This window comes from Gekko japonicus, unplaced genomic scaffold (genome assembly GCF_001447785.1).
Source record: "Gekko japonicus isolate JY-2015 unplaced genomic scaffold, Gekko_japonicus_V1.1 scaffold487, whole genome shotgun sequence".
Taxonomy (NCBI): Eukaryota; Metazoa; Chordata; class Lepidosauria; order Squamata; family Gekkonidae; genus Gekko; species Gekko japonicus.
In genome coordinates this window covers 348,498-374,772 of record NW_015177021.1, presented here as the reverse complement: position 1 = coordinate 374,772, position 26,275 = coordinate 348,498, and the positions used below count along the sequence as shown (strand labels likewise).

Here is a 26,275-nt window from a genome sequence, read left to right as displayed (position 1 = left end):
GGCAAATCACGAGAGGTAGAGCAGGAAGGGTTGCATCAGTGCTTAGTTTTTGTGGCCCTTTCTTACACGCCCAGGGAAATGCTGATTGCCACTTTGGGGCCAGGAAGCAATTTTTCTCCAGGCCAGTTTGCCCCCCAGTGATCCTGGATTTTTTTTTAAATCATATTCTGGGTGTGGAACAGGGGTCAGTGGGGTGTGGGGGGGCATTGGTGAATTTCCTGCATTGTGCAGGGGGTTGGACCAGATGACCCTGGAGGTCCCTTCCCACTCTATGAGTCTATGATTCTATAATTCACCCAGGCTGGCTGTGGGCACGCCAGCACCTCTGTCAGGCAGAAGCGCCTGAGATCCTCCCCCTCCCCTTTTCCTTCACCCGACTTGGAGGCGAAGGGAAGGGAGAGGGGGGAAAGAATTGATCCCAGGTGCTTCTGCCTGTCAGAGGGGCTGGTGCACACTTCCCGTGATGTCAGGGGGTGTGGCATATGCTAATAAGTTATGCTAATGAGCTCCTGCAGCTCTTTTTCTACTAAATGACCCCTGAACCCAGTACTACCAAAATAGTTGAGGATATGTATGCATACCAAATAGCAATCCAACTTTCAAACGGCTTCAATTGAAGGGCAGAAAAATCTGAATTGTCTAATCAATCCCCTCCTTGAATATCCTGTGCCACTAATTCTGAGAAGATGACTCTGCAAAACCTTGGGACAGCAAATCAATGGTTTAAATCAATAGTTTTGCTGTCCCAAGGTTTTGCAGAATCATCTTCTCCGAATTAGTGGCACAGGATATTCAGGGACAGGATTAATTAGACAATATGGATTTTTCTGTAGTGTAGTGGTTAGAGTGTCAGATTAGGTTAGAATCCCTACTCTCCCATGGAGGCTTACTGGGTTACTTTGGTCCACTGACACATTCCCAGCTTAACCAACCTCACACAGGAAAAGAAGAGAATGAAGTAAGCTGTTGTGAGTCCCCATTGGGGGAAGAAAGTAAATAAATTAAGTGGGTTTGTTATATGGATACAGCACAGCATGAATCAGAAATCCTCCTATTTGAATCTCCCCTATGCTAGGAACTCACTAAGTAGCTTCAGCCTCCAATTCTCCATCTATCATACTGGAATAATATCCTGCCCTATCATATAAGTTTGTTGTGGCACATTAATTTATGCATAGTGCTTTGAACACTCTGTAGCATATAAGTGCTACTATTTGGCATCATTCTTATAAATTCTCATCAGAGAAACAAATTAGCTGGGAGAATTGGATGGCTCAGTAAATGTTCCAGTGTTTAGGAAATGCCCAGAGGTAAGGCTGTTATTGCTTTAATAGGATGACAATAGGAAAAAACAATGACACAGTTTTTTAAATTATTAATGTATGATGGATTGCTTTGGATAGATACTTACGCTTTGTATACATTTGACAAATTTTGACAACATATCATATAATACCAAGAAGATGAAGAGTCTATTGAAACTGTATTAGTGTTGACTCTTTGGAACAAATGTAAAAAACAGGACTAATCTCATATAAATGATGGCAGAAAATGCTTAAACAATATCAGAAAACGGCAATTATTTTCTGGAGGACATGTTAATGCCTTTTGTATAAACAAGAAAAGATAATTTTTATAAACCATAAACACACACACTCTTCTTTGCCCTTCATAAACTGAACAAATGGTTTGGAGTCATTCTCATGAGTGCTAGAAGTACACCTTAGGCTTGCCAAGTCCCCCCAGGGGGCGGGGAAACCCCCGCCCCAGAGGCCCGTTCCCCACAGCTGGCGGACTGGGCCCCAAGGGGAACTCCACCCCGACGTGCACGTCGCCTGGAAGTGAAGCGGGCACGCCGGGCACGCTGGGGGTGGGGCCACGGTCATCCGAGGGAAAACTCTATGGTTTTCCCTCGGATGGTCATGGCCCCGCCCCCAGCATGCCCGGCGTGCTCGCGTCACTTCCGGGCGACGTGGATGCGGCTGAATTCACACTTGGCAACCCTAGTACACCTTGATCTCTGTTGACTACTTGCACATATGGTAGTTTTGCCTAATTGTTCATAGATTTTCTGCCTGGGAATTAAGATCACAGGGAGAGGCCTTTGTGACTGTCCCATAAACCAAAGCAGCTTGTCTAGTGGGTACACAAGAGAGAGACCTTTTCAGTGGCAGCCCCACGATTATGGAACAACCTCTCCAAGGAGTTGCACCTGCCCCCCCCCTTCACTTTTGTTCTGTATGAGGCAGTTGAAGACAGTTTTATGAAGGACAGCATTTAATTTACTGGCAGCCGTAAATTCTGGATTTAAATTTTAGTTTTTCATGAATTTTATGTATTCTGTTTTATGTATTTCACCAAGCCACCAAGTTCTGTAAGGCAGAAAGGCAGCTAATAAATGTTTTGAATAAATAAATAAATTTTGTTGCAAAGGTATCATGGAAGTTAATCACACATTGAAGATCAGAATCCTGAAATCTTCCAAAGTTATCTTTTTAGGTATAATGAACAATTATGTAGAAAAAGCATATAAATATGGTTCTAGATTTAATATTAGTTGATAAGATGTTAATAGCAAAAAATAAGAAATGCTGAAAATCTAGTTGTTAAAAACTGGATCAGAAAAGTATGGCAAATTGCTAAAATTAGTTTAATGTAATGGCATGTTTGAAGCATCATAGACCACATAAATATAAAGTGTCTGTTTCAATGCATATTATCCCATATAATGTACAAGCTTGCTGCTGGAGAGATGGATCGGCTGGAGCTGATTCTGTTCTTATTTATTTATTTATTTATTTCAATATCTTTCAGTGCTGTACAAAAATCCGGACTTTTTGGGATTTTGTAATCCACTTTATAAATGATTCTCTAAATTTCAGTTTATCTCATGATCCTAAAGTCATACTGCTGGGTTACATAAAAGGTCACATGGCTTTGTCATATTTGCAGGGGTCATTTGGGGGGGACGCGGGGGGACGCCATCCCCCTGGGTGAGGTGCGGGAGGGCGGGGCCTGGAGCTCCCTGCTGGTGCCCGCTGGAGGTCGCCGCCGGCTGTGGGGAGGACACACTTCCGGTGATGTCAGGGGGTGTGGCATATGCTAATGAGTTATGCTAATGAGTCCCCCTCGCTCTTTTTCTACGAAATGACCCCTGCCTATTTGTAACATGTATTAACTCTTGTTGTGGTAGCTAAATTAACTATTGCTGCTAGACGAAAAAGCCAGTGCCTCCAGCTTAATTCTGTTTGGGATAACGTCTTGCTCATTAAGTTAACTGATTATCAAAGGACTCTAAGAAACTCTTTGGATATCTCAAATAAATGTATGGAATACTGGACTGTGTTTATAGTGTTCTGGAATGACAAAGCTAAGGAACGAATTTCTCCTTAGGTCTCTGATGAGCTCTTGTGAACAATACCTGACTGGTTAGTTGTAAGGTCTATGTTGTTATAATTTATTGCTTATTTTTTTTTTTTACAAAACCGAAAATTGGTAGTCATTCTGTGAATTATGATAAAGGGAATGTTATTTGACAGTAGATTTCTATAACCATGTAATTCTCTTATGAATACAACAATACGTCTTCCTGATGAGAAGGTCTGGATAGAAAGTAAGGAGATACCCTTGTTTGCATGTATAATTCATGATGTTGAAGTCATGCTAATAACATGTGTTTTGCATTTTCTATGTTGAATTGAAGAGAATGGCTGGCTTGTATTGTAGCAATTTATATTCTGTTTGTCTCAGTGAATTGTGAATAAAAACATTTTAACAGCTTGCTTATCTCACTGAGATTTATGCTGGGTAGGTATTTTATCTATTGGGAGTGTATTACTCAATGAAAGATTTACACTTTGCATATATTTATATATTTAAAAATAAAATATAAAATAAAATAAAGCCCTATATGGTCAGGGGCCAGCATACCTGAGGGACCGCCTTTCCCCACATGTTCTCCAGAGAGCACTGTGTTCAGGGACACAAAACCTCCTAGAGCTCCCTGGCCCTAAAGAGGACAGATTGGCCACTACCAGGGCTAGAGCCTTTTATGTGGCAGCACTGCACTGGTGGAACAAGCTCCCTGAGGACACCAGGGCCCTGCGGAACTTACTTCAATTCTGCAGGGCCTGCAAGACGGAGCTCTTCCACCAGGCATTTGACCACATTTAACATCCTGATATAACTTGGAGCCTCCCTAGGATTGTCTTTATCATTCAAGTTTGTACTAACTGACTCCTGTTATGAAAACATTGGATTATGACTGCCATCACATAGGAATGTATGCATGCCTTGCACTTTAGATTTTATATGTTTTTACACTGTTTTAACACTTTTATGTAAGTTGCCCTAAGCCTGCTTCAGCAGGGAGGGCGGGGTATAAATCCCATAAATAAATAAATAAATAAATACATACATACATACATACATACATACATACATACATGTAACTGTTACATTTTTTTTGAGTGGTGTGTATGTGATCTTTAATGTTTATGCTGTTCCCCCCCATCTTTTCTCATCTTGTAAATATATACAAAATATAAAATAAAAATTGCAATTGAATACTTATGTCAGATTAGGGTTGTCAGTCCCCAGGTCCCAGTGGGGTTTCCCCCAGTTTTTGGGGCTTCAGCCACATCCCCATGCAACATCCCTGATGCAGTGATGTTGCCCAGGAGTGACATCATCATGTTGGGGGCATCGCACGGAGCGCTCTGGTTTGAGGGCAAAATTCTATGGTAAATTTGGCCTAAAACCATAGTGTTTTGCCCTCAAGCCAGAGCATTGCCACACAAAGTTCCTGATGCGATGATGTCACTTCTGAGTGACGTCATTGTGTTAGGGACATCCCAGAACACCTCCCAAATCCCTCCGCTGGTGCAGCAAGGGGACCTGGCAACCGTATGTCAGACATCAGTAGATGACTTGGTTTGTGTACAACTCTGTTGCATCACAGAAATATGTGGGTCAGAAAATGCTTCCTACGATTTTAGGATATGGTGATATTGACAACATGTTTTACTTTATTTAACCAGAAATAATTAAAATAAAATGATAAACTCACATTACTTTAAGGGCTTAATATTCCTAATGTGCAGGGGTCATTTCCTGCAGGAGCGCACAGGAGCGGAGCTCCGGCAGTAAAGAGCCTAGGGGGCGGGCACATGCAACAAGCCCTGCCCCCTGCTCCCAGCAGCCCTCACGCAGAGCAAGAAGGAGCCAGGTAAGTTGCAGAAAACCCCCCCCAGCCCCCATGGTCCAAAACAGTCCAGTGGCACCTTTAAGACCAAGTTTTATTCAGGTACAAGCTCTCCCTCCTCTGTGAGGTCAGATCTGCACGTTCCCCCCCCTGCCCCCCCCCCCCCAATAGCTAGCAATCCAAAACAGTCCAGTGGAGCCTGAGTGGTGGGTGTTGCCTTCTGACACACTCCCAGTGATGCCAGGGGGTGTGGCATATGCAAATAAGTTATGCTAATGAGTTATGCTAATGAGCTCCTGTACCTCTTTTTCTACCAAATGACCCCTGCTAATGTGTAACATAATTCCAAGCATACAGATTTTCAAGACTGTATCAGGCATGTTTCTTGCATATATAATCAGGCAAAAATGGGGCTGAAGCTGGCCCAAGTGCCTTGAGAATTGATCACAGGGCACATCTACCTGTGAGTTAAACTACAGTCTGAATAGTAACATGCAATTGGTCAGCTGCCTTCCCATTCTGCATTTTTATATGCTCTTTTTTATTTCATCTACTCTCCTCTCTACTGTTTTCCTGCCTGTTCATTGCCTCTCTCCGTACATTTGTCTCATTCTCTTTTTTTCCTTTTAAGAATGCTTTCAAAAAGGAACAGTGTTTCCACAGGCATAGCTCACTTTCAGTCAAGGAACAGCCCAGTTGTAAATCATAACATACCATTTAAAGGCTTGGATATACCGAAGTGTTTCCAGAGACAGAATAAACTCTGTCCATGGAGCAGGAGTTTCTCACCTTCCCCTCCTGTTGTGGCCCACAATGCCCCCCGAAATGCTGTTCCTGAGGATCCCTTGACTCTATGAGCAATAATTTGGGAAGGGTGTACGAAATTTGTGCTGCATGAGCGGAAACCATCCTGGCCACTGAAACACTAAAGTAGATCCCAGCCACAGTGTTTTAGTGCTTTTTTAGTTATAGCACATGAAGTAAAAGCAAGTGGTACATTGTGGTTGTACTTGCTACACAATACATTGTGCCTGCTTGGACACCTCTGTGTGTTGGTCAGTGCACACATCCCTCAAAAGGAAAACAATGCAACAACGATGGTATGACACAGGCTCTTAACTGTTTTTTAAAGGGCTGAAAGGTACTGATCAATCACTTCTAATTTTTTTACGTTACAATTACAGAATTCACATTTCAGACCAATTATTATAAATCAGTTGTTGAGCATGGTGATTGAATTGTGGTCTTCCTCTGACAGTGATGTAGTTTTATCAGCACCCAGGGAACCTTGATTATTTTTGGAAGTGTATTCAAAACATCACATATACAACAGGTTCGTCTGAGCTAAGCCTCGATGATGCATATAACATCTAAGATGTAACAGGAGCATTTCCCCCTTTTCATTGATCAATGTTAACTTGAATGATTGAAAATAAAAATAAGAAGATGGGATCTCTGTTTCAGAAAAAAATGTAGATGCATTACATTATTAAACTGGAACAAAATGGTTTTCAAGTAGAACCTGGTTTCCTTGCGTTAACAGCACAAAGTAGTAATGCTTATTCCATGAGTCATGGAGAGCCATATTCACAGTTATTTGCATCCCAGGCATGAAGACTGCACCTCAGAAAGGCTTGCAGCTTACCTGTTCCTCTGGCAGCAGCCATTTCAAGGTGGAAACCTTGCCAAGCTGCCAACCATAAGTGTCATCTAGAATGAGCCTTGCCCACTTTCTTGAAACACAGGGCAGGTGCCATGTTGAGGAAAAGCCTCAGAAGAGCCACAAGTGGCACGTCAAAGACCACATGTGGCTCCCAAGCCACTGAGGATCTTTTTAATTTTTGCAATCACTTGAGTTTGGAAATTATCAGGCCTATTTACACAATGAGTAGTATATGACTTCTTCCTTCTTCACATTGTTCTAGAAATGTTAGCATTGCAAATAAAAGCATTATCGCAGAGTGCAAGTTTAACAGCAGGCGCCATCTATGCCATCAGAACATGCACATGTGTACACACAAAAATATCTACATTTATTTATTTAAATCTAGACGAAGGAAGAGTTATAAATTAAGCAGCCCCTATATTAAATCAGGTACTTAAACAAGTGCTTTTGTGCTATGGGCTTTTATAAGTGTGCAGGCCTTGTGAATAGAAGGCCTGCGGTTGCACACATTTGTGATCTGGGTCTACAGAAAATAGGAGACAAAAGGCATTAGCTGCTGAAGATAATTTTACGAAGAATTAATCTGAGAGAGATAGAGACAAAGAAGAGAGTAATGCGGAAGAATAAAAGAAGTTAGTGATACCTTCTGCAAGTGGGTCAAGGGTATGAATCATAAGCTGGAAAATGCTGTTCCTCATTAGACTATTGTGCAAAGATGCAGAACTGCCACCCCGCTGGAGACGCGGCTTAGTCTAAAGGAGAAAAAAAAGACAAGAGAAAGAATGATTTTTCTGAAAATAGATCTGCTTCATGCATTATGAGGCTGCGATTTGTACAGAAAAGCAAATGTTGCCTTCATATATCAAGAGAGACAAAAGACCCAACTCTCAATTAGATCAACTGAATTGTTTCATGATGATTTTACCGGATTTTGTTATTTATATACTATGTATAATGTTTTAATGCATGTAAGCTGCCCTGAGCCTGCGTAGTGGGGAGGGCGGGGTATAAGTTGAATAATAAATAAAATATAAATAAATTTTATGAGTAGTATTACAAGTAGTTTTATAAGTGGTAGCATTACATGAAAGACAATGTTGTGTAGTGGTTACCATGTTGAACTAGGATCTGGGAGATCCATGTTCAAATCCCCTCTCTGCCAAGGGGTGAGTCACATACTCTCAGCCTAACAGGGTTGTTGTGAGGGTAAAACAGAGGCGAGGAGGACGACTGGGGAGACAGGCAGGGTATAAACGAAGCAAATAGATAAATATTAATACTTTATAGGTTTCCATAATGCCAGGATGATGGATTTTCACTCTCTGGGTCTCATTAAAGTATTTTTTAATAAAGGAATTACAAATAGACATGGGCGGGGTGATAATTTGTACCAGAAATAATTTGAAGAACCTGGATTATTTTGCTCACTATCTTCCAAACATCCAGCAAAAAAAAAAAAAAAAAAAACCAGAGAGAATTAGGCTCCTTACATAGTACCTCCATGCAAGCCTATCCTGTCACATTCACGGGGGATAAACAGCGCTGGGAGGAATGTGCCATGGTATGGGCCCTGTTAGGCCCTGACTGCTGCCATGAGCATACAAAAGAACTGCAAGAGAGGGCTGCAGACGAGTAGCAATGTAGTTCCCATGGCTGGTGATTTACTTACTTGCTGCTGTGCAAGCATGGTGGGAAAACATTTCCCATGATACCTAGCAGCTGGGAATTCTGCACTGATTAAAATATTGGACTAAATTCATACATTTGAGCCATCCAGAATTACTAGGATGGGCATGTTGTAGTCATACCTGGACCTGAGGTCCAACTCTATCCTAAAAAAGGGGAGCCATGGGAGGGCTTCATTGTGGTATGATATGCAGCTATACAATCCTACAGTCACTTGATAGACATAATGGTTTGTAAATCGGCTTGTTTCATGATATGGAAAATGATTACCAGTTGCAATGGCTTGCAAAAACTTGTTGAAGTTGTTGAAGTTGAAACAATAAAAATGAACAAGATTTAGCCAGTGAAATCAGGGTTTCCAGCCTCTGAATGGGGGCTGGAATCCTCCCAGAATTGCAGCTTGATCTCCAGATTACAGTGATCACATACCCTGGAGGAATGGCTCTTTTGGTGAGAAACGCTATGGCATCAGCTCCCTAAATTCCACCCACCCCAGGCACCGCCCCCAAATCTCCAGGGTATTTCCCAAGACAGAGTTTGCAACCCTAAGTGCAAAGCCATTCAGGAAACATTTTGTTGGATATAAAACTTAAGCTTCAAAAGGGAATTAGATAAGCATATGGAGCAGAGGTCCATCAGTGGCTATTGGCCACAAGGTATAGATAGGGACTCTGGGGCAAGTGATGCTCTGTCATCTTGGTGCTTGGGGGGGGGTCAACAGTGGGAGGGCTTCTAATGTCCTGGCCCCACTGGTGGACCTCCTGATGGCACTGGTATTTCTGGCCACTGAGTGACACAGAGTGTTGGGCTGGATGGGCCTTTGGCCTGATCCAACATTGGCATCTCTTATGTTCTTATGTTCTTATGCCTTCCGTACACATTCATTTCCTACATAACCCACAAATCAAGCAGAGTGATGGAATTAGTCGTTTCAACAACAGAATTCCTTGATCGGCAGTAGTAGAAATACAATAGTATGGAACACTTTTAATCTACAACTTTTCAAAAGAAGGCACCTTGAGATAAAAAAGATACAAGTTGCTGCCTACCGTCAGCATCAAATCATCCTTCTCCCCAAAGTGAGGCAGCGTGAACAGAAAGGGAAAAAGAAAGACAAAAGAATAGTGGGTGATGGAGCATGCAAACACCTTGAAAATGTGCATTAAGAACAAAAGTGTTGCGACAGCATAAAAGTTATTTGGCTCTCTCTAGAGTTTTGGGCCACACTGCTATTTTATAACTCAGAACTTTACTTGGCCAAATTTTCTAGAAATGGCCATAGAAGACTCATCCAGACTACATCTTAGACATCAATTTGCCTCATATTAAGCCTGCAATAAGTAAAGCCATTTGAAGGAAAAAGGATGATTTGTCTTGACATTTTGAAATTGTTACCCCAAGAAACTCAAGAAACCAGGACATCTGGGACTTAACAGAATATATGCTAGAATCATCACTGTTAAAATCAGTGAGTGAATGCCTGCTGGAACAGAACTGCTTTGCACATTTGCAGAACCTAACCAGAGAAGGTGGAAGGCTACAGCCATTCTAAACTTTAAAAAACCTTTGCTATTATTGAGGTTGGTGATGGTGGGAAGTACTGTTAAGTCACAGCTGACTTATGGTGACCCCATAGGGTTTTCAAGGCAAGAGACATTCAGAGGTGATTTGCCATTGCCTGCCTCCATGTCATGACCCTGGTATTTCTTGGTGGTCGCCCATCCAAATATTTTCAAGATCTAATGAGATCAGGCTAGCTTGGGCTATCCAGGTCAGACCAGGGCTGGGGTTAGATTCCATTAATAATTGCTGGGTTAAGAGAAACTGGTGAACAGGTCTATACAGAAGGACCATTTGGAGGAGGAGGAGGAGGAGGAGGAGGAGGAGAAGAGTTGGATTTATACTCCATCATTCACTTGGAGTCCCAGAGTGGCTTACAATCACCTTCCCTTCCTCTCTGCACAATAGATACCCTGTGATGTATGAGGGACTGAAAGAGCTCTGAGAGAACTGCTCCTGAGATAACAGCTCTGAGAGAACTGTGACTGACCCAAGGTCACCCAGCTGGCTTCATGTGGAGGAGTGGCGAATCTAACCCGGTTCTCCAGATTAGAGCCCGCCGCTCTTAATCACTAGACCAGACTGGAGGATCCCAGGTTATGAACTTAAAATTTAGGTTGGGAAATTCCTGGAGATTTTGCGGGTAGAGCTTCTGGAAGGTGGGCTTTGGGGAGGGTAAGGACTTCAATGGCGTATAATGCCATAGAGTCCAAAGCAACTATTTTCTCCAGGGGGCATGATCTCTGTTACCTGGGCTGTGATCACAGACACTAAATAATCCACTTTCAATCCACTTTTCAACTGGGTTTTGCCAGTTCACACAGTAAAATCAGATTGGAAAGTGCATTGAAAGTGGATTATTTAGTGTGTGTGATTGCAGCCCTGGAGACCCACTGTAATTCCAGGAGATCTCCAGTCACAACCTGGAGACTGGCAGCTCTATCAATGATATCCAACTAATGTCCACATGTTATTATTTTGTAGTCTGGACACACATATGAGGGAGTAGGATTGTGGCTGCTGGTTCAGTTCCTGTCCCATGAGCACTCGGCAAAACATCTGTACAGAGCCATGCAAGGAGCAGAATCTATCATTGCACAGGTAAAGCTTATGATTGTGTTCTGTTTGCAAACACTGTGGTGAATGGGGGGGGGCAGTTTATTCTGTCTACCCTGATGGTGATGTCTGCATAGTTCCTCTAAGGTTATAGCAACAAACTCCCCCTTCACACAAGCAGGCCCGAGATCAACTTAGTTTTCTGGGTTGTTATGCCAGAAATAATTATTGAAAATGATGGTACCTTGGTGACGTCATTTTTCAAATCTCAGCCTTCCATAGCCATAGTTACCCTTTTTCAATGAGTGTCCGCAGTACGATCCAATGTCATCTTTTCCATATATAAACAGCCCTTCAGAGCTGACTGTGCAAATGCACTGGACAAGAGCACCATGCCTTTAAAAAAACCTGGGAGAATTCTGGCACTGAATAAGAAATTCAAAGGGCTAGATGGAGAGTTGCAACACAAATCTCTTCTGCTTCTAATGGCTACTCTTTTTGTGTGTGTTCATATCAACACTTGGCTTGTCACAACACTACAAGCAGAACTGGCAGTTTTACATGACACCAGGAATGTTGACAAACCGTAGAGTGTTGGGCTCATTTTTGAGCCAGCTGAGGGAAAATTTTAAAAAGTTTCACTTTCAACATGGCTACCTGATGCAAATGAAAAGTGCACTGGTTTTCCCCATCAAATCTGACAGAAAGAGTTGTCAGGATCATCCCAGAGGTCTGTGAGAAATGGAAGCTTGCATCACCCTCCAACATACAACAGTCCAATAAAATACATGACCTGGTCTAACTTCAGTCTCACTCCAACTTGGGACAAATTAAGCAACATAATAGCTCATAAAATGAAAACATGAAGCTTATTTCATAAAACTGGATATGAAATGTAACACCTATACCTTTTTGTACAGTTGGCTTAATGACTTCATTTCCCACTCCAGATCACCAGTGTTACAGTGTACAGCACAATCTCCAAGGGAAATTAACCATCTCTGCTTTTTGACACTGATTAAGATTAGGTATCTAAAAACTTCTTCTGGGTCAGCAGTTCCAATCTTCAAAGGCTGAACTGAGGACAAACCAGTTATGACACTAACACGACAAATAAGTTGTCCATTTCTTTACTACAGTAAGTCAAGAATGAACAGCGCCTTAACAATTTATCTTAATTTAGGTGAAAACTTCTTGGTGAAGAAAAGTTTACGTGAGAAAAGACTACCTTTGTTTGTAAAAGAGAGGACCTCCTCCTGTCTCTTGATCACTCTTTGTTCTTGTGTTCCATGCCTTTCAAATACTGATATGACACAATTATCTTTTACTATAGCTTTTGAACCCTCACAATGCAAAAATTACAGTTACCAGGATTTTATTTAAAGAGAAAGCATTTAGATATATATAATTTCATCAGTGGCATTATCCAGAGAATACAAGCTGTGTGCAGAAATAGGTTACTGTAAACAGTGTGCATGCAGGCACAAATTCCTGCTACGGGCCATTTTCACATGAGTTATCTGCCCCTGGTACAATGGTGTTGGGAAGCGAGTTTTCTTCCTGCTTCCCCTCAGCACTGTGGTTGTTGTTGTTGTTCAGTCGCACAGTCGAGTCCGACTCTTCGCGACCCCATGGACAAGATCACACCAGGCCTTCCTGTCTTCTGCCATCCTCTGAAGTTTGCTCAATTTCATGTCCATTGCATCTATGACACTGTGTAACCATCTCATCCTTTGCCGTCCCCGTCTTCTTTGACCTTCAATCTTTCCCAGCATTAGGGTCTTCTCCAGTGAGTGCTCCCTTCTCCTTTGGTGGCCAAAGTATTTGAGCTTCAGTTTCATTATCTGGCCTTCCAGGGAACAGTCAGGGTTGATTTCTTTTTGGATTGACTGATTTGATCTTCTTGCAGTCCAAGTGACTCTCAAGAGGCTTCTCCAGCACCATAGTTTTATATAATTTTCAGGGTTTCCCTGGCTTTTCTCCAATCTTTCTCAAACATGCTTTGTTCCAAAGTTTTGGGAAAGATCACAGCAAAGCCTGGACGATTGCTGTGTAGGTAGGAAAGTTTGGATGTTCCAGGACTTGCCCATATGGCAGCCATTTTCCAAACAGTGGCCATTTCTTCCACCATCATCTGGAGGCTTTTTTAAAAAAACTGGCACCTGAATATCGTATCAACATATCATTGTAACAATAGGTGTGACAGGATCTCCGAATAGGTGTGACAGGATCTCCAAATGTACATAACTTTATTATAAATTTGACTGATATAAAGGATGTATAGAATACAATTTACAAATAATAATAAAAATACAATACTCTTTATTGTAAATTCCATATAGCCAGTTCATTCTCACATAATGCTTTTGTTTATTTTTTGCCGAACTCTTGTATCCATAAGGAACTTATGGTTGCAATTCAACCATGATGTGACAAATTGAGTTGCGTCACAATCTGCTAACCCCTTTCCCAATAAATTTCTTGTCATTAAATCAGATATGTGATCTACTGTTAAACTATTTCTCACCCTCATCAAATTATATTCATTAAACTGAAACCTCTTTCAGCTTCAGCCCTACTGATTGCAATAGTGCATACCCTCAAAGTCTTGTTGGTTGCTGAGGTGCTACTGGACCTGAATCAAGCTGTTCTACTGCACACCCAAATGGCTGCCCTTTGAAAGTATCTTTCTGAATTTTGACTGAGGGGTTCCATCTTTTACAGCAGCTTTTATTGTCTGTTTCTGGGCTGAGGACAGTTTTCCAGCTATCAATTTAGGATGCTGAATGTTGTTTCATTTTGTTTTTATGCCCCTGGCTTATTTTTCTTGGCTTGTTGCTAATTCTTTTTTTTTCCCCTAATGATTTTATTGTATTGGTTTTTCTTGGCAAGCTCCTGGCACAGGTTTCAGGAGAGATGGCATCTACATTTTCAAAAGGAAGAACTAAATATGTTCCTCTGAGTTGAACTTGGCAACGTGCATGGATTCCCTTTGAGCCTTCAGATTGCTGCTTTCTTCTTGGCTTTATAGCCACACCCCTTTTCAGCCCCTGCCGAGAAATGTGGGAGAGACCAACTGACTATCACTGTTGTGGGCATATCTATTAGAAATGGGTGTAAAGGAATGAAGGGCTTGTCTGGAAGATGATCTGGGGGAAACCTCAGGAAAATAGTCCTGGAGACATTCAGCACTCAATACCCAAATTCAAATCCCTATTCTAATTTGAAACTCCCAGGACCACTCTCGGCTACTTGCTCAGCCTAACCTACCACAGAGGGTTGTTGTAGGGCTAAAGTGAAAAAGAACTGTGAACCCTGTACACCACTCTGAGCTCTTTACAGTTGTACCCTGTTTCTCCAGTCTCCAGAATTTTTCGGGCTGGACTTGGCAACCCTTCTTGGAGGAGATACTGCAAGCATCTTCTTTCCATTGGGGTGTGGAATCCAGTCCAGGTTTTCTTTTCTACTTCTCTCAGCCACATTCCTGTCAATCAAATGCAGGGTAGCTGGAGGCTGGGAAGGAGCAGGAATCAAAGGGGACCTGAATTGTTTGATTCTCAATGCCCCTGGAAATGCTAACAGTCCCCCTAACTAATGAACTCCCCACCCCCTTAGGGGAAGTCTGAATCATCTTGATGGACTGCAGGTTTTTGCACCTTATGGCATCTTAGGACTCCTGATGAGTTTTCAACCTGCTTGCAAAATTCCAGAAAATTTAACAATAGGCTGTCAAAAGCCAGCTCCAGCACACCACTGGATATTTCTCTAACCATTTACTTCGTGGACATATGTTTGGGTGTAAAGTGCTGTCAAGTTGCTGCCCGATTATGGTGAACCCTGCAATGGGCTTTCAAGGCAAGTAAGAAACAGAGGTGTTTTGTGATTGCCCTCCTCTGCAGAGTCTTCCTTGGTGGTCTCCCTTCCAAGTACTGTAGGCTTGGCAGCCCCCAGGTGGGGGTGGAGGATCCCCTGCTTTTTGCAGGCTCGGGCCCACCGCCAGCCAGGTGGCCATCAGGAGGAATCCCACCCCCAAAAAGACATCCCTCAATGATGTCAGGGGGCGACACTCCACTTTTTGGTAGCCATTTTTACCAGAGTTTTGCCCCAAAAGTAGAGCATTGCCCTGATGTCCAGAAGTGACGTCATTGCATCGATGACGTCCCCACCTACCCCTAGAATGCCTCCCAAATCCCCCCCTCACCATCAGCAGGTAAGGACCTGGCAACCCTGAAGAAGTGACTCTACTCAGCCTCTGAGAACGGATGAGATCCAGGCTATATCATGCTGCCTTCCCTCTCTCACAGAGATATAAGAGGGAGAAAAATTGCAAAAGACCTGGTGGCGTGGGGGGGGGGGAATACCCACTTCTGGGGATTGTAGTCAGGAAACTGTGGGGAAACCTTGCATGTGTTAGTCCCTTTGCTGCTGCACTTTATCAGTCACACTGGCAATGGGGAAACCACACAAGTCCATCCCTGGCCTCGGGCACACGGGCCGGATATTGCGAGGGAGAGGTGTGGCTAATTGCCCCGGCATAGTTTGATCCACGATTACGTGATCAGACGCGCCAGCGCAATCACACCATGGCCGTCTGGAGGCAGCCCGTGGCAAACGCTTACTAGTACCTTGGTGGTACTAGTTTTAAAATCTGCATTGTCGGCGGTAAGCCACGGGTGTGTCGGCGGTAAGCCACAGGTGCGCTCCACTTCCCAGATGTTGGGGTGTGATCGCGCCCGGATAATCCGCCCACCTTCTGTGCCTCTTCCGTGGCAACTTTTCCGTGTGACCGGGGCCCCTGTGTGGAAACCACACAAGTCTGGTGTGTGTGTCTGTGTGCATGTAAATACCTCTCACACTCACACCCAGACCATATTGTTTGCACTGTGAGAAAGGCATTGCATTCTGCTTGTGGAGCTGCATGAACACACACACACAGCAACTGTAGTGTTCTTAATCGTCAACGACACATGACACAAAAATTGCACATTGTCCTTGTCCAATTATTGTCACTAGACAATTTTCCTGTTAAACTGTGTCACTTTACATTGAGATCTGGACAGTTTGAACAGCTCTAGTTGTCCAGGAGACACTTTGTGGGGTCCTACAAAGCTTCCTTATACCAGATGTGCCTCAATTTTTCCAGAAATCCTTTCTTTAACAACCCAGAAGATCCGAATTATAAGGGAAGGCAAAAACCTCACCTGTAACTTTAGTATAGCAAGGACTAAGGAGCACTCTGGAGTTTGAAAGTGTCACATAAATAATAAGATGTTTACAATGCCATCCTAAGCAGTGTGACACTGTTCTAAGACCACTGACTTGGACGTTAACTAAATTACAACTACTCTATTGACAAACATTCTCAAGAAAATGTGTAATGTATGAAAAATTCCCATTCCCGGCTATGAAGGTCAAAGGATATACTGGCTTTGGGACCAAACTCAGGAGAAAGAATGGCCGGCAGAGGGAAAAAATTTTTTATCCACCCTGTACTCAACTTCACTTCAGACTTTTTGAAGAAATACACCACTGTAGTGTCGTTAGTAACTCACACACACACACACACACAGATGCGCATTTAGCTTAGCTTGCAGTTTCCAACTGCATCTAAAGGACTGAGATTCCTACATAGCTGGGCTGGAAAATATTTTTGGGGTTCCAGAGGGCCGCTTGAAGTCAGGCTTGCCCTGACCTGGATAGCCCAGGCAAGCCCGATCACGTCAGATCCCAGAAGTGAAGCAGGGCCAACTCTGGCAAGTACTTGGATGGGAGACCTCCTTGGAATACCAGCAGTCGGGAGGCAGGGGCAGGCTTTATTCAGCCACCTCTCTGAATATCCTCCAGGCCCCCAGGCTTCCAGGTGCTCTCTCTCACACACACACACACACTCTCTCTCTCTCTCTCTCTCACACACACACACACAAAGTCAGATTTTGCAACAGTTGGTGACACAGGCCAATGAATCGCTCAGTCTAGGACAACTTTATATGTATTCAACTAAAATAGATCTTAAGCCAATACTAACTAACTTAAGATCCCAGGCAAACACCCCTTCCTTCAACGTCTTATCCCAGCCACTGAAAGCAATACAAGCTATGGGGGTTTCTATCCTTACCAATCTATTCAGTCAAGTTTGAAGAGTTCCTTCAATGAAAGAGCCTCTTCCTTTAGAAGAAGGCTGCTTATACCAGAGGTACCCTTAAAGCCAAGGACAGTATTTACTTCATAGTTATACCCCTCTTCTTTCCCCAATGGAGACCCAAAGTGGCTTACAACATTCTTACCTTCTTCATTTTATCATCACAACAACCCTGTGAGGTAGGCTAGGCTAAGGGTGTGTGACCGGCCCAAGATCACCCAGTAAGCTTCCATGGCAGAGTAGAGATATGAACCAGGATCTCCCAGATCCTAATTCAACACTCCATGCTGGTGGAAATTCTGTTGCTGTATACTATACAGGCAATATTTTACACAAAGAGATTGCACTTGCTCTCCCAGTCAGTGGCAGACCTACATATTTGGGACCCTGAAGCTTGAACTGTTATAGGGGCGCCTTCTCAACCAGTGACAATAGGTCAACATCCAACAAGGTCCAAAGGGCCTGAATTGAGAATTCAGGTGTCTTTTTATGGTTCTGATTGGCTAAGGGCTGAGCTGTAGAACTATTAAGCCATGCACCAATGAAGGAGTCGAGGATCCAGCTGCCAAAATGTAGGCTATGAATAGATTCTGGCGAGCTCAGCAAGCCGATACAGCTGAGGGTTCGGGTGCTGCAAGCCCCCGAGAAAATTTTGATATTTGATCAATTATAGGGACATATTGAGGCCACATGAAACGGGTAAGAGCATATTCTAAGGTCAATATGAAGTACCTCAACCCATTGGCTTATGATTGTGACACTAAAATAGCCTTATTTTAATAACTAAAAACTCCATCAATTTTGTTGAAAATTCACTCATTAAAAAAAAAGTTGCTTCAGAGCCCCTCCAGGATCAGATGCCCTGAAGCTTAAGCTCCCAGTGGTAATCATGGTTTAGAAGTCTTTGGATTTTAGTCAAGCTTTGATGAGCTCAGTTCATCGTCTATCAGCGTTTCTAGACATGATTTTCCATCAACAAGGCAATCTGCCAAATACTGAGCATTCCTGTCACAGAAGGAGATTATACAATTTCTGGAAACAGTGCTCTTTTCCTTTAACTCACGAGACAAGCTTTTGACGCCTTTCATGACAAGCCACTTGCACTGTGATTGGAATGTCTCACTCTCTGTAGGACATCTAGTAGTTAACAGTGTGTATAAGATCAAGATGGGTAGCCCTGTTAGTCTTTCTGTAGCAGTAGAAAAGAGCAAGAGTCCAGTAGCACCTTAAAGACTAACAAAATTAGTGGCAGGGTGTGAGCTTTCCTGCTAACTTCTTCAGATACCTTTGAGACCTACATTTGAGTATGCCTTTGAGACAATGACAACGACAGTACAAAGGCCTATACAGCATTATTTAATCAATCACAAAATGGCTATGGGAGAAACATCATATTGCATTAGGAGTGGGCTTGCCAAGTCCCCCCGGGGAGTGGTGAAACCCCCGCCCTAGAGGCCCGTTCCCCGCCGCTGGCGGATCGGGCCCCAGGGGGAACCCCACCCCGATGTGCACGTCACCAAGTGACGCGTGCATGCCGGGCACGCTGGGGGCGGGGCCACGGTCATCCACGGGAAAACTCTATGGTTTTCCCTCGGATGGTCGTGGCCCCGCCCCCAGCATGCCCAGCATCGTCACGTGACTTCCGGGTGACATGCGTGCGCCGCGCGCCTTGTGCGCACTCCAGCCACCAGCCAAGAGTCCCCCGCTGCGTCTCAAAAAGCACTTGGCAACCCTAATTAGGAGCATTTCAGCATTCTTTACCTTTTTACTCTTCAGATGGCTACTTTTCTTAGCAAATACATGCAGAGATTCCTAAAGTCATATATTGCTGAATGATAGGGTTGCCAGTTCCCAGCAGGGGTTCCCCTGGTTTTTGGGGCTTCTGCCCACTGCCAGCCAGCTGGCTGGTGGCAACCAGCGACATCACTGCATGACGTCCCTGATGCAGTGACATCACCTGGAAGTAACATCATCACATCGGGGACGTTGCATGGCAAAGCAGTGGTTTGGGGACAAAACTCTATGGTTTGAAGCCGGTTTTACCATAGAGTTTTGCCCAAAAACCAGAGCATGCTGCGTGACATCCTCAACACGATGATGTCACTTCCAGGTGACATCATCGCATTAGGGACATCCTGGAACGCCCCACAAATCTTCCTGCTGGCACAACAAGGGGACCTGGCAACCCTAGTGGGGACTGGGGTTCTCCCAGAATCACACCTGATCTCCAGACTACCGGCATCAGTTCCCTTGGAGACAACGGCAACTTCAGAATGTGAATTTTATGGCATCACATCACCACTCAGCTCCCTCCCCTCCCCAAACTCTATCCTGAAATTTCCATGAATTTCCCACTCTAGATGAGCCCTGCTAAAAGAAAGAAAAAAATCGGGATGTGGAAGGCAAGTTAAAACAAGTGGAATCTATATTTATGCAATGAGCTCAGGATCAGAGCAAATGACTTTGAAAATAACTTTACTGATTTCAGTGGGACATACCCTCTAAGTTCTGTGCTTAGGACACTAAGATTAATCAACCTACCAATGCTAAAGTAGCTGTGCTTTGAACTAACACAACTGATTTCAAAGAATTTCAAATGTATGTATTTATGATCATGGTACAAGACTAAAAATCTGTGCACCCTTACTTGGAGGTAAACCCCATTGAAAACAAGGGGACAAATAGTTTCAAGGAAATAGATTTAGGTTCAGTGTGCTGATCAGTACACCTGTCCAGTTACAGACAAAAAAAAATCAGGGGAGAGGGAGAAAAAGACACAGATATCACTTCCTTTCAGACTAGCCAAAACAAGATATGTTGAAATAATTCCAAACTGACATGTAGAACATAATTATTTTTAACATTGATGTTGTACTAATTCATATTACCTCCATGTGACATTTATTCAGAAAGACGACTTTCCTTCACATTGCTATTGCCACGGGAATGCGCTATAATGGCAGCTTGTTTGCCAGTTAATCAGAATGAAGCACATAAAGCCTGAACAAAGTTCTTCATTACAGATAAAATGTTTCACTCCTACTGGGGACGGCAGCATCGTTTCATCTAATTACTTCTGGCACTTTATCAGATGTGAGCTCCCAAGCAGGAGAAGAGAGAATTGTCTCTTTACCCCGTTCTCTGGCATCAAGCCCTTTCAACATTGACTGGACCTGCCAATGTGTTGTTTTTCCTTAGATCCTCCCGTGCCCCTTTGTGTTTATTTAAAAATATTTATATACTGCTTGTCTGAAAACAGTCATCACTCCAAGTGATTTCCATACATACTCTTTGTAAAAATCACAACCCAAGAAACATTACATTAATTCCATCAACAGATACACAGAACACCAAAAACCATTATTACCAGGACTAAAGAATAGCAACAACAAAAACTACCTCAAAGGCCTTCTGAAGAGTTCACTGTTTCAGCATTGTCTGAATGCTGGCAAAGATGGTGCACTTGCCCTTCTTTGGCCTCCTAATTCCAGCAGAATAAAGCCATTATTTAGAAAGCCTAAGTTCAAGCAGAAACAGTCCTCACTTTTCTTTGGCACTGGGACTACCAGCATCTCCTGCCGTGATGTTTGAAGGCCTCATATCAGAAGAGGCAGCCCAACAAGCAATGTTCCCTCTAAGCTACGGAGCCCTGTGAGCAAAAAATCTACTTTGTGAGCTACTGGCATTAAAGTTGTGAGCAGGTGAATTGACTGCTGCATAAGTTAGTTTGCTCCGGAGCCATCCTTCCTGAGCTAAGACAATAATGTGTGAGCCGGAGGCTAAAAACCTGTGAGCTAGCTCACACTAACTCAGCTTAGAGGGAACACTGCCAACAAGTACATAGGTCCCAAGCTGTTAAGGGCTGAAAGGTCAGAACCAGCATCTTGAACTGAACTGTGAAATGAATTGGTAGCTAATGCAGAAATCACTAATATGATTTTACCAGCCATTTTTTAATTTACAAGCTTGTGCCAATACCTGGGCAGCTACATTCTACGCTAATTAAAGTTTCTGAGTTTTGCTCAAGAGCAGCCCTATATATAAAGTGCACGCACGACAGTACTCCAGCCTCATGCTTACAGTAGCTTGAATCAGTGGTGCTAGACCAGCTGGACCCTGGAGGGGGCACAATTTCCAATTGAGATATAATTAAAGATGATATACCTACGGTAGCAACTATGACAACCCGCTTCTCCATCTGCAAGGCAAGTCCAGGAATAACTGTTAACTCTTCCTCCAAGATGAAAATAGTGTAGTACAAAGCTGTTGCATATTTATAACTAATGTTGTCAATAAGTTTCTTCCTAATGCCTGATCAGTTCTCAGCTTTGAAGGTGGTTATGTTAACCAAGGGGCTGCGGTGGCTCAAGTGGTTAAGACGCTGAACTGCAGGCTGTGGAAAGTCGGTAGTTCAGCAGATCAAGACCCGGGTGCCGCATGATGGAGTGAGCTCCCGTCTCCAGTTTCAGCCCCTGCCAACCTAGCAGTTCGAAAGCAAGAAATTGCAAGTAGGTAAATAGGTACCACTTCGATGGGAAGGTAACAGCGTTCCGTGCGCCTTGGTGTTTAGTCATGCCGGCCACATGACCATGGAAACGTCTTCAGACAGCGCTGGCTCTTCGGCTTTGAAACGGAGATGAACACCGCAACCCTAGAGTCGGACTCGACTGGCTTTCAAGCAAGGGAACCTTTACCTTTACTATGTTAACCAAATATTTACATATGCTTTAATCCTGTACACATTTGTGTTATATTAAAAATATACTCAAATAGTCAAGTTTAAAGACACTTTTTATTAAAAGATGCATGATATAGACACAGTAAAACCATTAGAAAAGCCCTGCTGGACCAGAGATCCATCTAACTCAGCTTCCTGCTCCTAAGGAGTCCCCACCGGATGGCTCTGGGAAACCTACAAGCAGGGAAGGAAGGCAACAGCCTCCCTTACTCTTTTCTCCCAGGAACTGATTACAGAGTTACATCCCCTTTGAACATGACATCTGTCCACCATGATTAACCTATCCTCTATGAATTTGTATGGCTCCCATTTAAGCTATGGCAGGGGTGTGGAATGGTATAGTATAGCCCGATCTTGTCAGATCTTGGAAGCGAAGCAGTACTTGGTACTTGGATGGGAGAGCACCAAGGAAGACTTTGCAGATGAAGGCTTAATCACTTGCCTTGGAAACCACAAATTGGCTGCGACTTGACAGCACTTCACACACACACACACACACACACACAGTAATGCTATCACCGCACCTTTCCATCAATGGTTAGTGGTAGTGGGTTCCAAAAGTTAATCACGTATTGTGTGAAATAATTTCTTTTCTCTCTTGAATCTACTGCTCATCAACTTCACTGGTGGTGGAAAACGCCATCAAGTCACAGCTGACTTATAGTAATTTTCCAAATCAGTTTTATTCAATTTTCTCATTAACAACAGGGTTATTATGCAAGATAGGCATATACAGGGGTCTTTTCGCCCCGGAGCCCTCCGGAGCGCTGCTCTGGCAGCCTGCGCAGCAGCAAGCCCCGCCCCCTGGTCCCCCACGCCACGCACCTGGGTCCCCCGAGCCCGCGCAGGAGCGCTGCAGCTCGGGGGAGGCCGGGAGAGCCCCGTCCCCGGGTCCTTTGAGCCTGCAAGAGAGCGCTGCGGCTCGGGGGAGGCCTGGAGAGCCCCACCCCTGGCTCCCCCGAGCCTCCTCTTCGCTCCCTGGGGCCACTGCACCATTTTCTTCCTCTGTGATATCCTTTGCTGGAACTGGGAGTGATCAGAAATATATATCATTTTCAAATGCCGTAGCAAAGAAGATCACTCCAATTCCCGTTCACGTTATTAAGTTAAATAGCAATCGTTCCAGTACAGCTCTATAGGGGATCCCACTGCTTGCTTCCTCAATTTACTTATACCATGTATTTCCTGCAGTCACTGATCTAAAAGAAGTAATATCCTCTTATCCCATGACTGGTAACATTGCTCAAAAGCCTCTGGTGAGGGACTTTGTTAAAAGGTTTTTGGAAGTTCAAACATATAACACCTACCTGCTCATCCTTACCCACATGCTTGTTAATGAACTAATTAAAACACAAAGTCACTGGATGATGACAGAGCACCCAGGGACGACACACACCTGAAGGTTATTAAAGGATTCAAAAGTGAAATTACTGGTCTCCAAACAAAACATATGCAGTTTCTTACTAAAACTGGCCTCTTGTCCCAGAAGACTGGAAGTAGCTAGTGTAGCACCAATTTTTAAAAGGGATCCAGAGAGGAGCCAGGTAGTTCCAAGTCATTCTGAAAGCCCTAATAGTCTGTCTGTTCTTGGTAAATTGGTGGAAAGCACTATTAAAGACCTACATTATAAAAGCAGCCCTACTGCGGAAATAATCAGCATGGCGGTTGTAGAGAAATTTCCTGCCTTACCAACCTTTTGCAGGTTTTTGAGTATGAGCCCTAAAACTTCATCTCATCTCTCTAACTAGCCCAGTCCTTTAGCCATCCTTCCAGAAAATTGCAGTTCTGACGCTTCCCACAGAGAAGACTCCTGCAAATGATTCATTCAGCTTCTCTGCAACCACCCTGTTGTTCTTTAGCAATCCTTCAATTCCATCAGAAATTGATCTAAAATCCACAGAATTCTTTCATGCAAAGTACAAAGGATTCCATACCCAGGATTACATCCTAACCATGTTCTTCTGCCAGCAGAAAAGAGTGGGGTAATTTCCTCCGTACCCATTGATGGGGATCCACTGATGTATGTAGGCACAATTTCAGGGGCTATAGTGTCAGACTCCTGCAACAATCAAACTCAACAACTCGCTCTTCAGAAGGAAAGTTTATGATACAGTATTGGCAGGCCATCTCTACTTCCGATTCTGTGTTAAGACTAAAGCACAAAGCGCAGGGTGAATAGATATACAGGTTTGAAAGGGGTGACGGAACCAATCAAGGAATAAGAAAGGGCATGCCAGAAACTAATGGCCCCTTGTTCCCAGAGAAGACGTTACAGCTAGGAACCAAGATCAGGCACATAAAACATTTAGATAAAGGAGCATCACCTGGACAGCCAGAGAACAGAAACAAAAACATTCCAAGCAGCGCCACCCCCCCATACCAGACCCTATGGCAGCGAGCTGACATATAGCAGGCAGCAATGAGAGGAGGGAAGTTCACCGAATCACCCCCACTGCTGAGCTCATGCTAGATACAATGTAAGCCATAAAAAGGCTTCTCACTCCATCACCACTACAGTCCAGTATGTTGTACTGGAGGCCACTCTTGAAGTTGCCCTGTATATCAGGAACAGCTTGTTGGATGGCCACTTTTTCGGGGGTGGTGGTCTCTGCTCGTGTGCGATGCTCAAAGGGTTAAATTAAATTAAATCTAAATATAAAGGCACTACGGTTACTTGTAACCAACATTTTAGAAAATAAAAATACTTTGCAAAATGAATATGATCTGATGTAACTGTGCAAACCCTACTCGGCTAAGCCCCACATAAGTTAACAAATACAAAATTACTTGCATGAAGGATCAGGCTTCAAGTTTAAAAGCAAATACATTATAAACTGACAAGGGCTTGTGAGAACAATGATCAAATGCTATTATAACATCGTGCTTCTTTCTTCATGAAGCAAAGGCTAGGGGGACTTCCTTGTTGCTCCAACACCAAGCAAGACAATAGTAAGAATCAGGCAATGCAATCCTGAAGGCTGGCTTGGCAGAGGTGGTCAGCTGCCAGTGTAATAGTGGCATTGCTGGTCAGATCCCTATGGACAGTCAGCAATGGGGAACAACACACTCCCCTCCACAAGGCACAGGGCTGTACTGTGAGCACACTGGAGTCCACAGAAATCCTGACAACACCCACCAATTAGGCAGTAGCATCCAATGATGTCCCTCTGAGTAGTACACATAGCCAACCAGTGCCTGCTGATGCAGCCACTGACTCTCCACACCAATCGTCCCCCCCCCGAGTGCCAGAGGACAGAGAGAAAAGACCCAGCGACAGCCCAATCCCAATAAAGAAACGTGGCCTGAGCATCCCCTTATCACCCACATCACCGTGTGGTGGACAGGATGCCCACCTGGCCAGCTGGCAAGGGTCTGACTAGCAGCAAATGTGCCAGTGGTAGTAGGGGGTCAGCTTCCTGAACACTCTCCCCCCCCTCAGAATTGTACTATCACTGTGCAATCCTCTGCAGCGTAACTCCAGTCTAAGTACCACTGAAACTAATAGGCTTAGACTACAGCAACTCCGCACATGATTGCACTGTAACAGCAGCATCCTAAGCAGAGTTATACCCTCCTAGGCCAATTAACTTCAGTGGTGTTAAATGGATGCCTTAGGATTACACTGCTTAGGATGGCAGTGTAAAACTACTAAAATAACGACGGCATTCAATCAGTGATTTTTTAAAAAAATAATAGAGTGCTTGTCATTCTTTATAGTTTTTCTTTCATAGAAGTTCAGAGAGGAAATGTTGTAGGACTAAGAACTTTTATTTTGATCTCCAAAGAATGCAACTGATATCAGTCTTCGGCCATACGCAATGCTTTATTCCATATATATCCACCCAGTACAAACTGTCTTTCCTGCAGTGTTCATATGACCTACTTCTCTCTGCAGTCCATCAGTCATTGTTCAAATAAATTATTCTATCATCACCTGATCCTAAACATAAGAGCTGATATATATATGCTGATTCATGTATCACCGATGAGTCACCATGCGGTGGGACTCTTCTGCGAGAATAGTTGCTGAGATGCCCCTTAACTGCTGCTGCCAGGCAGCCTATTTGCAAGCCTTGACATATCCAAGTAACTGCTATCAGTGCTGGGATAACTTCCATGTGGAACTTCAGGGATCCGGTGTTACACAGGGTAGAAAAGTGCAGGGTTCCAGGGACCATTAATCTTATTCTGCAAAAATCCATTCCATATAGATTATAAACGTTAAAG

General features: G+C 43.6%; 1 protein-coding gene across 1 annotated transcript in view; it reads right to left on the bottom strand.

Moving 5' to 3' along the window:
* SLC24A2 (solute carrier family 24 (sodium/potassium/calcium exchanger), member 2) overlaps positions 1–26,275 on the bottom strand; it is a 115,262-nt gene that overhangs the window by 36,946 nt on the left and 52,041 nt on the right. The window contains exon 5 of the mRNA XM_015427773.1: positions 7,513–7,621. Within this exon, the coding sequence (XP_015283259.1) occupies positions 7,513–7,621 (109 nt within the window). The remainder of the gene's footprint in view (positions 1–7,512; positions 7,622–26,275) is intronic.